The 17,416-nt window shown below is 53.5% G+C and overlaps 1 protein-coding gene across 5 annotated transcripts in view; it reads left to right on the top strand.

Annotated features, from left to right (window-relative positions):
- Window positions 1-17,416, top strand: part of ZNF385C (zinc finger protein 385C) — a 59,056-nt gene that overhangs the window by 6,688 nt on the left and 34,952 nt on the right. For 4 of the 5 annotated variants that reach the window (XM_060395615.1, XM_042255955.2, XM_060395614.1 and 1 more), the window contains exon 1: window positions 10,555-10,722. The exons of the other annotated variant lie outside the window; for it this stretch is intronic. In XM_060395615.1, coding sequence (XP_060251598.1) covers window positions 10,689-10,722 — 34 coding nt within the window. In that variant the 5' untranslated portion in view covers window positions 10,555-10,688. Of the gene's footprint in view, window positions 1-10,554; window positions 10,723-17,416 lie in introns of those variants that run through there. 5 annotated transcript variants of the gene reach the window in all.

Here is a 17,416-nt window from a genome sequence, read left to right as displayed (position 1 = left end):
GCTCCGGTAAGAGAAAGAGCCACTGTGGCTGTGGCAAAGTATCCTAGCAAGGCAGGGAGGGGCACAAAAACAGATCTGAGGGGCACGGGATATTTTGACCTGGACATTTTGACCTCAAGGATGTTTTGAATGCAAACATTTGAAACCAAAACATACCAACACTGAAGACTTCTTCAGATAGTGCTTTCCCGTTTGAACTCTGTTCATCCAATTTAATTCCTTCATCAGATTTTTCCACTTTTTTCCATCTATGGTACAAACACATTTCCCTTTTCTTTTTCATTCTATTTTAACTTAACTGAAATTATTTTCACTGGCATCAATTCTGTATAGATTTTGCAGCCGAGAATTGATTCGCTGATCAATTTCACAATGATTAAAGGCCCCCCACCCTGCTCTCCACCATTGTGTGAGTGACTGGGTAACTCTGCCAATTTTGGAAGATTCGAATGTAAACAGATTTGTGTTCAAGATTGGATTCTTGTGTCCACTTTAGTCAACAACGTTTTCTTGTATGTGGTTCTAACTATTACCAGTGTTCCTTGTACCAGCCAAAGTCTTAGGTGGAGAGTTGCATTCATATCTCAGTTAATCTGTGGGCAGGATCATGGATTGCAGAGAAGGGTTTGGGGGAGGTGGATAGGAGCCAGATCTCCTAAAGTAAGAAAAGCCCTTGGAGGTTTTAGGCAGGAGAGTGACATGTTCAGATTTGCCTTTTAAAAAGTCTCCTCTAGGGAATTCCCTGGTGGCCCAGTGGTTAGGACTGGGCTCTTTCACTGCTGAGGCCCAGGTGCAATCTCTGGTCAGGGAACTAAAATCCTGCAAGATGCACGGTGCTACCAATCAATCCATCAAATAAAAAAGCTCCTCTGGCCACATGGAGAACAGACTGGGAGGGTAGTGGAGGCAGGGAGGCTGATGAGGAGGCTGTTGTGCCAATCCAGGTGGTAAAGAGAAGTGAACAGCTTGAAGACAGGTTAGGGAGATAGAAAGACAGGGTAATCCCATCTTGCTTCCCGGCTCCCAGCACAACCCTCCCCGCTCTATCAGAATGTCCTCCATGCCATTTCCAACACCTCAGCTCCTGCCATCGCTTTCTCTGAGGTCCCAGATACCCCAGGGTTCGGCCACTTGAAGTTTGTACAGGGTGGAGACCAAGAACTGGGGTGTTTTCCTTGGGGCTGTCTCCCAGTCTGTCTCCTGGCTGAATGTGGTGAGGGAGGGTCAGGGATGCCCTGCTGAGGTTGGGGTTCAGGGATGGAATAGCCCTCAGATCCACCCACCCGGAGCACGTGGCTAGAGCAGCCAGGAAGACCACAGACTTGGCCATGAAACAGACCCAGACACAAGGCACTTGTCTGGTCCATGGCTCTGAGCTCTGGGTGTGACCCTGGGCAGGGGTACAAAGGCGCCTCTGTCAGTGTGGGGCACGGAGCCCACCTGGGCCAGGCCAAGCGCTGGAGGAGTGAGGAGGTGGGCTCTAGGGTGTTTGAAGAGAGAAAGCTTGAAGTAACTGACCTGAGGTTTGGGTGTCATCTGGGGCAAGTCACTTCCTGTCCTTGACCTGTCTGCTCACCTGTGAAATAGAATCTGAATCCCAGCCTCCCAGAACTAGCTGCATTGTCAGGACTGACTTTGTTGATGAAAACTTTACCTTCCTGGAATCATGTATTTTAAAATATTAGTTAACCACACATACTGATCACCGGATACCTGTTTCCAAAAACACTGTAGAAATATTGACTCATTTAATCCCTGCAAAAACCCTCTAGGAAAGATCCTATTTTATCCTTGAATCTGCCTGCAGTGTGAGAAGATCCATCCTTGGGTCGGGAAAAGCTCCTGTAGAAGGGCATGGCTACCCACTCTAGTATTCTTGCTGCAGAATTGTCCATGGAGAATTCCATGGACAGAGGAGCCTGACGGGCTACAGTCCATGGGGTTGAAAAGAGTTGGACATGACTGAGCGACTAACACTACAGATGGGGCAATTGTGGCACAGAGGTCGCCAAGGCCACACAGTTGGGAAGAGGCAGGAGTAGGACCTGAACCCAGTGGGGGCTATAGCTATACTATGCTATTTCCCTACAGGAAGGGGTGATCATCTCTTAGGCCAGGGAGCCCAAGCACAGGGTGGGTGGGCCTGATTCTTCATCAGGGATGGAGAGGGATTCAGGAACACCTCTGCCTTGAGGAGCATAACCATGTAATCTCTCCCTCCCAGAGCCTGGCCCCTAGGACAGGGCTATGAGTGACCAGAGACCCAGGACAGGAGAAGAGAGTGGTACAGGGAGTTACAGGAGCAGGTCACAACCCTGCCACCTTTGGCCCAGTTGTGGGAGCAGCTGTGACCAGCAGAGGCTGGGGTAGGTGTGGTATGCCTTCAGCTAGGACTAGTCATACCTGTGGGGTGCCAGACTTGGAGCCACGTGGTTGGAGGAAGACCAGGGTCTGGCTGGACATAAAGCATGGACATGTAACAGAATGGAGTCGGGGGCTTCTGCCAAGGGGCTGAGGATGCTGGAGAAACAGAGCCCAAGTCCACAGCGTCAGGACTTTCGGTCTTCCTGGAAAGCCTTTGAGCATGTGCAGAACCTGAGTTAAAAAGGAGGCGAGACTTACCAGGCTGAGGTCAAACAGGCCAGTAGCTTACATCCTAAGCAGCAGGTGGTCCAGTGTGGGCGTGGCTCAGGACTGGACGTGGAGAGCTGTGAGTGCCAAGCTCTGAGCTGGTACTTGCTCTTCCAGATGCATCTCTAGGCCTGTCTGCTCTTCAGAATCACCTGGATGCTTGTTAAAAAGGCAGAAACCAAGCCTCACTCCAGATTCTGAATCCCTGGGATGAGAGCCCAGCCCAGGATGCCTGACAAGCTCCCTGGTGATGCTCACGTAGCCAGGCACATGGGAAAACTGCCAGGTGATGGGTTCTCACCCTTGGCTGGGCATCAGAATCACCTGGGCAGAACCGAAAATTCCTGGTGCCCAGGCTGCAACCTGGACAAATTCCATCAGAATCTCTGAGGAGGAGTCCCATCATTTTCAAAGCTGCCCAGGTGATTCCAGTGAGCGGCCACAGTTGAGTATCTTTGAGCAGCCCTGACCCTTATCTCAGGCATCTCTGGGCTGAACTGTGCCATCCTCAGAGAGTCCTTTCCTGGCCACTTGTTCTCCCTGACCTTGTGCGTTTATCCACGTATTGACCTGACCATCCTAGACTGCAAGCTCCATGAGGGCCCCTTAAGACTTTTGTTCATTGCTGCATCCCCTAGGCATAGAATGGAGGGTCTAGCATACAGAAGACGCTGAACGGGTATTTATTGAGTGAATTTATCGAGTCCTTCCTCTGTGTCAGGCCCAAAGGGAGATACTCTCCATACGTCATCTCAATTTTCGCAACAAATCCACCAGGTAGATACTTTTGTACCCATTTTACAGATCAGAGCAGTGAAGCGGCTTGCCCAAGGTCTGAAGGCTCCAGAACCCAGGCTTTGTCCTGGGCCCTGAACTGCCTCCCAGCCAAGGGCTTTGGGCAGCCCCTGCTGTGGGAAGCAGCCTGACAGCCTGGAGGCTGAACGGAGGGCCTGGGCAACCGAGGGTATGTTGACTCAGCCCATCCCCAGGGCGTTTCTTGGATGCTCTCTGCTGGTTTTGAAAGGCTTCCTTCACGGCCTGCAATGGCTGTGTGCTTCCACCCACCCGACTGATTTAAGAGGAGGACTCCTTGATGCGGTCGGCAGCTGCTCCCTGGCCAGCAAGATGGACCATGGCCATCCCACCATCTCCCTCAGCCAGTGCGCTCGGAGGCTCTCCCATTCCTCCTGCCCCAGGTGACCCCAGATTCTCAGGGTCATTCTCAGTGCTTCCCTGCCTTCATTCTTCTAAGGTTAGCATCTGTTAGGTTCAGTTACTTATACTGAGGAAGAGGGGGAAGACCTCAAAGTCCAGGAAGGTGGGAGAATTCTGCTGGACAAACTAACCAAAGAAAAGCATCAGGAAATGAAGGGTGGGTTGGGGAAACTCAAAGATCTAAATTTCCTTAGGGTTGATCCTGGCTGGTAGTCAGGGCCTCTCCTGGCCTCTTCTGAATGCAGCTCTTTAAGTAGGAAGGAGGGTAGCCAAGATCCCAGTGAGGACCCCTGGGCCCTCAGCCATTCCTTCTCTTCCATGGGGCAGTATAAGCAAGTCCCCGCAGTAAGCTGACTGCCTTCTAGCCTGCTGCTGTTGCAATGAATATTCTGGGGAGGGGGCCACCCCTGCTGTGGACACCCTAGTCCCCAGCCTCCTCTCCTCCCGCTCCAGCCTCTCCTACATGACCCAGGCAGCTTTGCCCAGCTGGGTGAGGAGGTTGAAATAATTTCCGTTGCGTTGGCAACAAACACAAGTTGGATATAACTCTGGACTAGGGAAGACTGGGGACAGGCTGGCAGTCTTGAGCGGCAGGATGATGGGCAGGAGGGGAGGGGTCTAGTCTGGATATGCAGACGGGCACTATGTGTTAGGAGAGGAGATTATTTGTGAGGTTTCAGGGGTTCCACCCAGGCCCGTTTGTCTTTCCTCTCTTTTTGCCCCATTAGTTTCCATTGCATAGCTGGGGGAAGTTCTTTCTGCAGTCTTACCACTGTCCCTCCTGCTTTAACTAACAATGTCATCCCCTCACATTATAATGGCTCTTTACAGCCTGCAAGGTGTTTTCTATTTGTTATCTTATTTAATCGTCTCAGCTGTCAGCCTTGGGTTAGAGGAGTTATTATTAGTTAGTGTTAGCCCCATTTCATAGATCAGGAAACTGAGATGTGGGGAAAATGGCCATGTTCCCAGTCACAGGTCAGTAAGTGGCAGAGTGATATGTAAGTGCTTGTTTGCCTGATTACAAGTTACTCTAGTTTTCATGAGGCCCCCCTCCCCAAATTACTCTCACAGACACACACATACCCTTTACCCCCAGCTCCTCACTCTTCCATGTCACCACAATTCAGAAGCAGCCCAGGCCTGAAAAGGTCATGGTGTCCATCCTCCTGCCTCTAGGCCGGTGCAGTGGAGCCTCCATGGGGCCCATATCTGGAGCTCATCTGGCCATGGTCCAGGAGAGGGTGATGGTGGCAAAGGCGGGGGAGTCGAGGGTGTCAGCTGCTGCTGCTTCTTTTTGAGCAAAGACTTTTAAAGGTTAATGTGATAATCTCATCATGATTACTGCAAACTAAGGACCTCATGCTCATCCAAGAATCTATTACTAGTCATGCAGGAGGGGCGGGGAGACTGCATGGGGCCCACCCCGCCTCCCCACCGCCATCCTCACGCATGTTGAGGGGGGCTGAGCCTTTCAGTTTTACGTTTTGTTTTTAGTGGAAAGAGGTATTTCTAGATTGTGGTAAGGATGCTTGGGTCTCCCTACTTCAAGACCTGGACCAAGGGATCCCAATCCTTCCCTTTTACGTCTAAGTTACTGTTCTAGGAGGGGCTGCTGGTGGATCTGGATGCGAGGCCAGAGATCTCAGAAAATCAGGGACCTGGGAGGTCATCACACACCCCCACCCCATCTTCCCTGCTGGGCAACCAAGGCCTGTTGCTGTTGTCCTGCATCACGCCTGCCCAGAAGTAAACCAATTAGCACCGTGTCTGGTTCTGTGTTCCCAGCGCCTGTCTCATTATTTGGGGATTTATGTCTCGGTCACCGTGAAGGACGACTGTCCCGGTTTCCACTGGGGGAAGCCCGGCCAGCCATAGAGCCCAGCGGGCGGCAGGAGGTGGTGCTGTCCTGCTTGGGGGCAGGATGGGGATTTAATTTCAGGGGGATTTGCAAGCAGTGGGGAGCCGCCCTGGGCACATGGTGGCTTCGGGCTATTTTAGGAGGCAAAAGGCTGGCCCTGTGGGGGGAGGGCTCTCAGCCTTTAGCGATTCTGCCCTTTCAGTGGGAGTGGAGAGGACCTGGGATGGAGGAGGCAAGCCCACCTGAGGTTGAGGCTTCTCCCAACTTCCTGAAACTCAGGGCCCCAGAATGAGTCTGTACTTCCAACCCTAGGTGGGGCAGTGAGCAGAACATGAGCTGCTGACTAGGTAAGGGTCTTTGGCTCCTCTCCTGAGCCCCTCTGTTGTAGACTTTCTAACTGGGGTCCTTGGTGTTATTAGCAGGAACAATTAATATAACCATCTCACACATTTGTGATAGGAATTATATTTACTGAGCGCTTAGGGAAGGCCCCATGGCACAGGGGAAAGGGCACAAGCTTAAGGCCAGACACACCCGGCTCCCGTTCTGTATGGGTCACTTCCAAGCTGGTAATGTGGGTTATGTAAGCCCTTTCACCTCCCTGAGCCCCAGTGCCCTGTCTCTAAAGCGAGGACCATAACGCCTCATTAATGACGCCTGTGTTATTAACTGGGCACAAATTATGTCAAGCACACTGCAGGGATGATCTCTCATCACCCTCTGCCATGTTAGGATGTGTTAATTGTCCTGTTTTACAAATAAGGAAACTGAAGCTCAGAGAGGGAAAGTAACTTGCCTTGGCCCACACAGCCAGAGCAAGGAACCCGATCCATTTTCTGTGCCCACAGTGAGGGTTGGTTCATTCCTTAAATCCAGCAATATGTGTTGGTTATCTTTGATATGCTGGCACTGTTCTAGGGCTGGGGATTCATCACAGACAAAACAGAGGAAATGGAGGGACTTCCTTGGTGGTCCAGTGGCTAAGACCCTGCATTCCCAGTGCAGGGGCTGGGGTTCGATCCCTGGTCAGGGAACTAGATCCCGTATGCCACAACTAAAAGTTCCCACATGGCACAACAAAGATCAAAGATTTCATGTGCCACCCCGCCCCACCAAGCAGCCAAATAATACATATTTTTTAAAAATACGGAGGAAGAGGAGATAATGGGATGAGACTGAGCAGCAGGGAGAACTGAGTCGGCCAGTTAGAGACACAGTGGCTTTATTTAGACTGAGAATTATTTTCTGATGGCATTATGGGGGGAAGGTGATAACTAGGGGATGGAACCCCTCCTTGGAAGATGCTAGGTGGGAAAGGGAGCACCAGCATCCCAGCAACCCCAGCTGTCAGGACTAGGAAAAGGGTTTCCGTGTTGTCTTTCTCCTCATCCCACATTTATAGGAAAAAAGTCTGGGTGTATTGGGATAAGGCACTATGAGAGGAAAGAAGGCCTAGTGTTTAGAGTCAACCAGATGGGGTTCAATTTCACCCCTTTCTGGCTGTGTGACCTGGGGCAGGTAAACTAACCTCTCAGAACCTCCCTTTCCTTATCCTAAAAAAAACTTTATTTTTGGCTATGCTGGATCTTCGTTCCCGTGCACGAGGGTTTTTCTCTAGTTGTGACAAGCAGGGGCTACTCTTCGTTGCAATGCATGGCCTTCTTATTGCTTACGGAGCACAGACTCTAAGTGGGCGGGCCTCAGTAGCTTTGGCACATGGACTTAGTTGCTCCTCAGCATGTGGGATCTTCCTGGACCAGGGATCGAACCCGTGTTTCCTGCATTGGCAGGCGGATTCTTTACCACTAGACTGCTAAGGAGCCCCCCTTTTGTTATCTTTAAAGTGGGGAGAGGAATGCTGACTTTTCAGGGCTATTTGGGAGGACAAAATGGATCAATAAAGATGTGGGAAGGGGCTTGAAAACAGAAGGCTCACAGCTAGGAGCTGTGTTGTGTGTGTGTGTGCAGGGTCGGAGTTTGGGGGTGTGTTATCCTGGTGTATCTAGGTGAAGCCACGTCTTTGTGATGGCACTCAGCTGGCACCTGTGCTCCTGTTGAATGATTTCAACAGGCCAGGCAGAACAGGAGAGCCAGCAAGCCTAAATACAAGGTCCGGTGCTCACAGTGCTAGAGATCGTTCTCTGGGTGTCTAGATGGAGAGGCTGAGCTCGCCAGCAATGACATGAAAATAAATGAGGGAGGTTTCATGAAGCCTTGGCTCTCTATAGAGCTGACTCAGAAGTGCAGAAAAGTTAACAGTGGGCAGCATGAATAGAGGACAGGATAGAGGGTCGGGGGAGGTGATTCCCTCCCTGGCTCTGTCTTAAGGAGGTCATTGAAAGCCTAAATATGTTTAAGGGGGATATGAGTGGGATCATAAAACTTCTGGAGACAAGTTTTTATTGAGTTGAGTGGTTCAAGTCACTTGGTCACCATGCAGGGTACTGAGCAGAAGGAAATGAACAAAGGCCCAGAACTAGCCCCGTCAGCACAGTGGTACAGCCTGGGCAGGGTCTGGGGACAGTTACAGCATGATAAGTGCAGTGTTAGGGTCCCATACAAGATGCCCTAGGAGCATGTAGGAGGGGCTTCCTGGAGGAGGTGGCCATGTCAGGGGAAGAACAGCTGAGGGAAATGGGTCTCTTTCACTGAGCAGAGAGATCCCTGAAGAAGAGGCTGCCAGCCATGTTCAGCTGGCTGTGGAAGGTGGGGAGGGCTTTTTCTGCATTACCAGGGAGCAGATCTGGGCTTCCCTGGTGGCTCAGCAGGTTAAGAATCCACCTGCAATGTGGGAGACCTGGGTTCGATCCCTGAGTTGGGAAGATCCCCTGGAGAAAGGAACAACTACCCGCTCCAGTATTCTGTCCTGGAGAATTCCATGGACTGTATAGTCCATGGGGTCGCAAAGAGTCGGACATGACTGAGCGACTTTCACTGAACCACTAGGGAGCAGATCTAGAACCCGTGCTCAGGCATTACAGGAAAGCAACTCTCAGCTCCCATACTGATGGGCTTTCTGTCCTTGAGACTCTCCATCAATGGGACGGGCCATCTCGAGAAGCAGTGAGTGCCCCGTCCTCAGCACGTTCAAGCAAAGGCCAGAGGCTAACTCATCAGGGACAAGTTACAAAAGGGACAGGATACCTCTAAGATCCCTCCCAGGTCTGACCAACTGCATGCAGTTTGTTATGGACAGACATAGGATGTGGACCATGACAGAGAAGATGTGGTCGGATCAAGTCAGAGGGTGGCTGTGTTGGGGGTGTGCTTGCCAGGTACTGCCATGTGACTGTCAGCTCCACTCTGCGCTTACTGGTTTTTGAGTAACCCCTTCACTGAGATATGTCACATACCATACAATTTGCCCATTCAAAGTGGACACTTTAATGTGGCTTGACTCTTGGAGTGGGAATGAATTCATGCATTCATTCCACAACCCTTTATAGAGCATTTATAGAGCTTAGCACTGGTGCTTCCGATACCTGGAAAATAAAAGCCCTTTCCCCACGGGGGAGACAGGTAAGTGTCTAGGCAAAAGCATTGCATCTTGGGAGATATGCTTAAAGGGAAAATAACCAGGGCCTAGGATAAAGATAATAATAACCTGGCTGGGGAAAGGGGGTCCTGGGGAGGTGATAGTGGAGTTGAGGCCTGAGTGGCAAGGAAAAGGCCTTGTGAAGATCAGGGGAGAGTTCCAGGCAGAGGGAACAGCAGAGACCTCAAGACAGGAGTGAGTTGGTAGACGTGAGAACCAGGAAGCAGTGCCAGGAGCTAGCAAGTGAGACATCACCAGGGCTCCCCATGGCAAGACCTCCTCCCTGGAAGGCCTGTTTCACACGAAGGCTGGCCGGAGCATGAGGTGGGAAGAAGGGCACTGGTCCATATTCTTTAATACAAGAGCCATTCCTATCGCCTTTCTTTGAGACTCTCCAGTAATGGAATGATGGCAGGTTCTGTTAGGAGGTTATGCCATCAGCCCCTGCCTCCTGCCCTCCTCTGCTTGGCTTCATTCTCCTGTCTCATACCCCAATGTGGGCCAGAGCCAGTGCACTGATTCCCTGGGAAGAATCAGAAATGATCCCCAGCCACATACACCAATGATGTTTCCCCAACAGGCCCACTGATTTAATCCCCTGACCTGTGGACAACCCATTTGCTCCTGACTTCATGTGTGACTTTGAGCCAGTTACTTAACATCCCCAATCTTTCATCTCCTGATCTGTAAAATGAGGATCAAACCAGTCTGGGGCAAGTTGTTATGAGGATTGAGTGCCATCCCTCTTGGCACTCAGGAGATACTCCATGAATGTCAGCTTCCTTATTCTCCCTGAGCTTCCCCCACAAAGAGGGGCTGGTTTACAAAAGGGTAGGGAAGGGTTCCCAGGTGGTGCTAGTGGTAAAGAACACGCTTGCCAAAGCAGGAGACACCGGTTTGATCCCTGGGTCAGGAAGAGCCCCCTGGAGGGCATGGCAACCCACTCCAGTATTCTTGCTTGGAAAATTCCATGAACAGAGGAGCCTGGTGGGTTACAGTCCATAGGGTGGCAAAGAAGCGACTTAGCATGCACAGGCAGGGAAGGTCACAGCAGGCCAGTGCGGGGTGGCCAGTTTGGGGTTCCCTCCCCCCAACTCTGGGACCCTTTGGAAGGTGAGGGGCACTCAGGACTGGCCAGCCAAGGGTAGGGAGGCTACTCACCGATGGGTCCAGCCCTGCCGCCAGAAGAGCCCCTGCGTCTCCCCTGTGTGCTGCCCGGGGAGCCCCAGGGCCAGGCCACTTTCCCGACCCGCTCTTCTGCGCTCCGCTCCGGGCGGCGCGGCTCCTGGCACCTGCTCCCCGTGGGCCGCCCAGGGGCGGGCTCCGGGGACGCGGCGGCTGCCCCGAGACGCGCGGGCCCGGGACTCATCCGCCGCGCACCTCCGGGAGCCAGGAGCCGGGAGCCGCCGAGAATCCGGACCGCCCCTGGCGGCGGCGGACGACTGGATGCGGCCCCGCTCGGGTCGGAAGCGCCCTTCAGGTAGGCGCGGGCGCGGGCCGTGGGACCGCACTCCCGGCTCCCCATCCCGGACCGACGCGCCGCTGGGACTGAGCACCCAAGGGGGCCCGCGCGGGGTGGGGGTGTAGGTGGCTCCGTAGGGCTGGTGGCAGCAGCGAGGACCCTACCCTGCCTTGTGTTTTGGGAAGGTGGGCGACAAGAATCACGAGGCCGAGAGGGGGGACAAGGGTGATGGCCAGAACTTTTAGCTCCCAGGAAGTAGGGGAAGGGAGGCTGGCGACCATAGGCCAGGGACAGCGAGACTCATCCCGAGAAGGGACAATTCTCCGCAGACAGGGGGATCGACCACAGAACCTACCTTTTTTGTCTAAGTTCTTTAGAGACTCCAAAAATCAACTCCCACCCCATCAGCCCCTGAGATAGAACAGAAAGGAAGGGGTGGGGGATGGGAGACCTATTGTCTTTTGGGGGTGGGTGCAGAGAGTACACTCATCCCCCCCACTCCGTCACCCCCATCTCCACTATTCACAGTCATTGGAGGCCGCCTCGCCTGCCCCTCCTCCTTCAAGCAGAATGCCTCCTCTTCTGTCAGGGTCAGAGGTAGAGGCTGGCCCTCCTGGCCTTTGTGGGAGGCAGGATTCCGCCTCACCCGCCCCTCCCCACCCACCCCCACCCGCGCCGACAAATCTCAAACAGCCCCGGACCTCTCAGCCCTCCTCCCTCTGGCTCTCTCTCTCTCTCTCTCTGACTCATTCTCTCAGCCCCATCTTGGAAGTGCTGACCCTGGGGCCATCACGATGGGGAGCCTTGTTTGGGGGAGCTAGTGTTCAGGCTTTTGGGGAGTTGGGCCGGGAGAGCAAGCAGTGGATGAGGCTGAACTGTGCCAGGGTCCTGGGCAGGGGCTTTGGTGCGGGTTGGGGGGCTCTCCTGTACAAATCAGGTTCCTAGGCCTTGCCTGGAAGCAGAGGTCAGAAGAGGGGACACTGAGGCTAATCCCCCCGCCCCCACCTTAGAGGCAGCTGTTCTGTGTTACCACTGTGGGCCCTTCGAGGAGGGATGCAGCTGAGATAACAAGAAAGACTTCCTTCCGGAGGGTGGCCAGAGGATCTTTCAGGGGAGAATCAGTGTCCAGGAGAGGCAGCCCTTATCTCTAGGGTGTTCAGAGGAAGAAGGCCCTCTGGGACTCCCAGCCAATAGGGGGTGAGGATAGCCTGGGGGGATGGTGACCTCACCTCTGGACCATTGCTCTTGTCACCTCTCATGCCCTCTCTCTTGCTTCCTTGGAGCCAGAGTGTTGACTTTCAGCACCACTTAGCCAGCTCACTCCTGAAAACCCCAGCACCCAGCCGTCCCCAGGGAAAGGTGACAGGCTTCATCTCTCATCACTTCGGATGGGACAACAGACATGACTGCCTTGGTTTGTCCAGTGGATCCCTCCCACCCCCACCCACAGCAGCCCAGCCTCAGGGCCTCCTGCCTGGCAAAGTGGGGACGTGTGAGCTGGGGGTGGGAATGGCTGCCCCCAGTCGGGCCATCCCACTCCTCTAGGTGGGAGTCTCTGACTCCTTTGGGGAGTCTTGGGTATGACCATGGGTGACCCCAGCTCTCTGGGCCATCCCCTGGGGGTGCCGCTCTGTGGGGGCTGCACAGTGAACACCCTGCAAGGTGTCAGCCTTGGGAGAGCAGAGTGCTTGGTGGTGGCTCCTTGGGGGCCTGTGGGGGGCAGCCAGGCCCAGGAGGGCTCACACTCCACAGGACAAGAACAGATGAGGCCTCTCTTCTTCCAGACACGGCCCCATACTCCCGCCTGTGACCCTGGGAGTGATGGGATGGGGGCTGCCAGGCTGTGTACCCCTTCCCCCTGCATCATAGGATGAGGCCTGTCGTTTCGATTGTGAGCCTCAGTTTCCTCATCTGTAGAGCCTCACAGGGTTGCTCTGAGGGTTAACAGAGGTGATGTCTGTCCAGTGCCCGGAAGGCAATGGGCACTCGCCACAGGGCAGTTCTTTCTCTGTCCCCACCCCACCTTCCTCTGGCTGCTGAAACAGACAAATACAGCTTGGCGTCCCCCCTCCACCCCAACCTTAGAGGCAGCTGCTCCCCGTGGCCACTACAGCACCGCCTGCAAGGGACCTAAGAGATTAGCCCAGCCCAATCCGCTCTCCTTGAAGACAGGGAACTGAAGCCCAGAAGGGCAGGGCTGGCCCGACTTTGGCCAGCCAGCCAGGCTCCCTTCTCAGAGGCAGCGCAGGGGACCTGGCTCGGGGATGCGAAGGGTAGATATTGGCAGACCTGGGGGAAAATACCAAAGTGTAACTGGGCTCATTAAGGATTAGGTGAGGGAGCCCTTCATGCCCTGCCAAAGGCTGGGGACAGGCCTGGAACCCTCCTCTTCTGTTAACCCTTTGCAAAGACAGGTCTTCCCCAAGAACCCCCTTCCCCAGGATGCAACCACTTCCCGCTCTGCACTTGCGGCCTCCGAAGAATTTCTCTCTAGCCATATTTGGGTAGTGCAGTGCCCAAGGATGCCACTGACACCTGGGGCCCCGAAGTCCACTGACACTCAGCAAGAAGGGGTGGAAACGGGCTCTGGAGCCATATCTGAGTGCTCCCTTCCCCCAAGCCCCCTCTACCTCCGTGAGGACAGACACATAGACCGCAACCTCGTGTGTGTGCTAAGTCGTGTCTGACTCTTTGAGACCCAATGGGCCATAGCCCTCCAGGGTCCAGGCAAGAATACTGGAGTGGGTAGCCATTCCCTTCTCCAGGGGATCTTCCTGACCCAGGGATTGAACCTGGCAGGCAGGTTCTTTACCACTAGCACCACTGGGAAGACAGCCACCTTGGTCTCCATCAATTCTCCTGTGCTGGCATGAGCCTGCCTTCAAGTGGGTGGCTCCCTCCCTGGTCCAACACCTCCCCCCCCCCCCACCCCCGCCCCCTGCTGCAGGAAGGTGAGAACAGAGGGAACTTTATCCTCTTCCTGTGTAAATTACAGACTCCTGGGCACACCTATGCTCTTTTTCTCTGCTTTCACCAGGTCTTTTCCTGAATTAAGTCCAATTCTCCCCCGTCTTCATACCCTCTCTTCCTAGTCTCTCTGGCTCTGGCCTCCGCCCTCCCTGCCCAGGGGGTTGGCATCTCCCTGCCTGGCATCTGGGACGGTAAGGGCTGGGCAGCCCTGAGCCTCATCAGGAGCCCTTCTTTGCATTCATAGTCCCCTTCCCCACCCAGAAGTTCAAACCAGGGCATAACAGGCTTTACAGTGAGAAAGAAAGTGAAGTCGCTCAATCGTGTCTGACTGACTCTGCAACCCCATGGACTGTAGCCTACTAGGCTCCTCCGTCCATGGAATTTTCCAGGCAAGAGTACTGGAGTGGGTTGCCATTTCCTTCTTCAGGGGATCTTCCCTACCCAGGAATCAAACCCAGGCCCCCTGCACTGGGAGTTCAGAATCTTAGCCGCTGGACCACCAAGGAAGTCCCCCAGAAGCAGCTCTTACGCTGTCTGTCTATGTACTTTGAAGCGAGTCCTCTCCCCTGCTCTGGGACTCAACTTCCTCTTCTGTTAAAGAGAGCGTGTCCTGTCCAAATGTGGGTCCAGTGAGGGTGAGTCATGCTGGTTCTGAATAGAAGCCAGCACAGGGTGTGCTGACCTCTTAATGCTCACAGCAGGGGTTAGACCGACATGTGTGTGCGGTAAAAACTGCCCACCCCTCCACATTTCTGGCTAGGAGCCGTGGCTGAGCTGGAGTGGTGGAGCTCCCAAGAGGACAGCTGGGAAGCCTGTGTTAGGCAGGGCAGGCTGCAGCAGGCCCAGCAACCTGGCTGGTGGGTACACAATTAGCCCCAGAATCCAGGCGGGCCCTGTGAGCCCAGAGGCTGTATATCATGGGGGTTTAATCAGCCCCGTGGCAGATATTTGTCTGCTCTCTTGGACCATGTCCTGGGCCTGCCTGTCATAAACTGCACTGAGATTTCAAAATACCACTGTCCCCCTGCTGCTGGGGCAGCCTGCTCTCCTGGGCAAGGCCAGAAAATCTCACTCTCCTGAAGACTCTTCCCCCTGGCTGATTGGACCACCCCCACCCCCATACTCGTACCTGGTACTTTCTTCCTGGTCCGCTTTCCTTCTGAGAGAGCAGGGGAAGACTTGTAAAGGCAGAATAGCTGTGATGACTTCCATCTAGAGGTGAGGGGATGTAGAATCTTACAAGGTGATGGAGTGACTTTCCCGTGTGCCCTATGTGGGCAGAGCTGTCCCCTGGACTCCAGACATGATGTCCAGGAGTTTGTTATGGCTCAGAGGGGCAACCTAGTTGCCTCAGAAGTGTGGAGGAGTGGAGTCTACCCTCCTGGGTCGGAGTTCTATCTCTTATCTTCCCGCTCGACGCTGGCTGCGCTATCTGGAGGCTATCTCTGGTACTGCAGTCCAACCAGACCTGCCTGTAGAAGCAGCACCCACCCCCCACCCCCTTGGTTTTCACATGGTGTCCTCCTGTGTCCATGAGCGGTGCTGTGCTTGGTCGTGGCCGACTCTTTGCGACCCCATGGACTGTAGATCACCAGGCTCCTCTGTCCACGGGCTTCTCTAGGCAAGAATACTTGCCTGGAGTGGGTTGTCATATCCTCCTCCAGGGGATCTTCCCGACCCACGGATTGAACCCGTGCCTCTTTGTCTCCTGCACTGGCAGACGGGTTCTTTCCTACTTGTGCCACTTGGGAACTCTGGGCATGGCTGTGCCCACAGTTCCTCCTTTTATAAGAACACCAGCCATATGGGGTTAGGGGCCCACCCTAACTCCATCTTAACCTAGCTAATAGCATTTGCAACAACCTTATTTCCAAATAAGGTTGCACTTCATATTCTGAACTGCGGGAGATTAGGATTTCAACATACGACTTTGAGGTGGGGACAGATGTTCAGTGACAGCCTCATTCCATGAGCTGGGCACAATGACACCCGCACCATGACTCAGCTACACTGTGACATGCATACAGAGTGACACAGATTCGCCCCAACAGACAACAAGGTAACCGAGACATTCACAGTGACCCAGGTACACCGTGATAGACACGTAGGGTGACAGACGAAGGGACTGCACTCACAAGCTGCAAAACACAGACACATCCCAGATTTAAAAAAACGATGTTTATAGGACCCTGAGGGGTATTTTACAGAGAGCAGCTCTTCTAATCCTCACAATGTGTGTGACTTGGGAACTGCTCATCACCCCATTTTACAGATATATAAATGAGAGGACTGAGGCTCCAGTCACACAGCCAGGAAGTGACAAGCTGAGGTTCGAAACGAGGTAGGAGTCATTAATTGCTCTTAATTGCTGTGCCACTCTGGTCCGTTCACTCACACTCCCCACACGCGTAATGACGGCCGATTTTGTGGGCACATGCCCAGAGAAGTGACAAGCAGTTTACTGAGAGCAGGGGGTGGGGTCCAGGGACAACAGGCAAGGTTCTTGGCTGTGAACTTGAGAAATGAATTTGCTTTGTTCGGATGTGGGCTCCACCACTAGGCATGTGGCCTTATGGGAATGTTACGGCCATCACTTGTCTTCACTGGGTCTAATTTGCAAAATGAACACAAATCTAAAGACACAGGAAATGCCTTTTAAGAGGGTGTATTAGTTTGCTCAGGGCTTCCCAGGTGGTGCTAGTTGTAAAGAACCCTCCTGCCAATGCAGGAGATGTAAGAGACACAGGTTCAGTCCCTGGGTGGGGAAGATGCCCTGGAGGAGGGCATGACAACCCACTCCAGCATTCTCACCTGGAGCATCCCATGGACAGAGGAGCCTGGTGGGCTATGGTTCACGGGGTTACAAAGAGTTGGACACAACTTAGCAACTTAACACAGAAGCACATTAGTCTGCTCAGGCTGCCATAACAAAGAACCACAGACTGAGTGGCTTGAACACCAACTATTTATTTTCTCCCAGTTCTGGAGGATAGAGGTTTGGGTTCAAGGTGTAGGGTTGGCTTCTTCTGAGGCCTTGTTCCTTTGCTTGCAGACTGCCATCTTTTTCCTGGGTCTTCCCATGGTCTTCTCTCTGTAACTGTGTCCAAATTTCCTTTTTTTTGGCTGCCCCACGAAGCTCGTGGAATCTTAGTTCCCTGATCAAGTATCGAACCCACGCCCTTGGCTGCGAGAGTGCAGAGTCCTAACCACTGGACCACCAGGGAACTTTTGAAATTTCCTTTTCTTAGAAGAGCACCAGTCATATTGAATTAGGGACCACCCTAATGACTTCATCTGAACTTGATTACCTCTTTAAAGGTCCTCTCTCCAAATTCAATCGCATTCTGAGGTACCAGGAGTTAGGACTTCAAGTCATGAAATTTGTGGGGAGAGAGGACGGGGTCACTGGGCACAATTCTGCCCATATAAGAGAAATGGGCTCAGTCATCCTCACTCAGGCCCAAGCCAGGGGTCAGCCCCAGTCTGGGGGAAAGACACAGTTCCTGACCTTAGGAATCCTCTGTCCTGATGGGGGAGACACAGGCCCTGCCCTCAGGAAGCCCCCAGCTAAAGCAGAGGCAGGAAACGTGCACACAGATTCTGGAAGGAAGTGAAAATCAACCCAGTTCAGTCTGAGGAAGGTCATGGGGGCAGAACAGAGCCCATTAGAGGCAAAGTCTGGTGGGAAAGATTCAGAGAAGGGAGTCAGAAAGGAGAAGAGGAGGGGCCTGGAGGGGTGGTG

This window comes from Ovis aries, chromosome 11 (assembly GCF_016772045.2).
Source record: "Ovis aries strain OAR_USU_Benz2616 breed Rambouillet chromosome 11, ARS-UI_Ramb_v3.0, whole genome shotgun sequence".
Lineage (NCBI taxonomy): Eukaryota > Metazoa > Chordata > Mammalia > Artiodactyla > Bovidae > Ovis > Ovis aries.
Note: the sequence above shows the minus strand (reverse complement) of the source record. Positions and strands in the feature narration are given on the sequence as shown.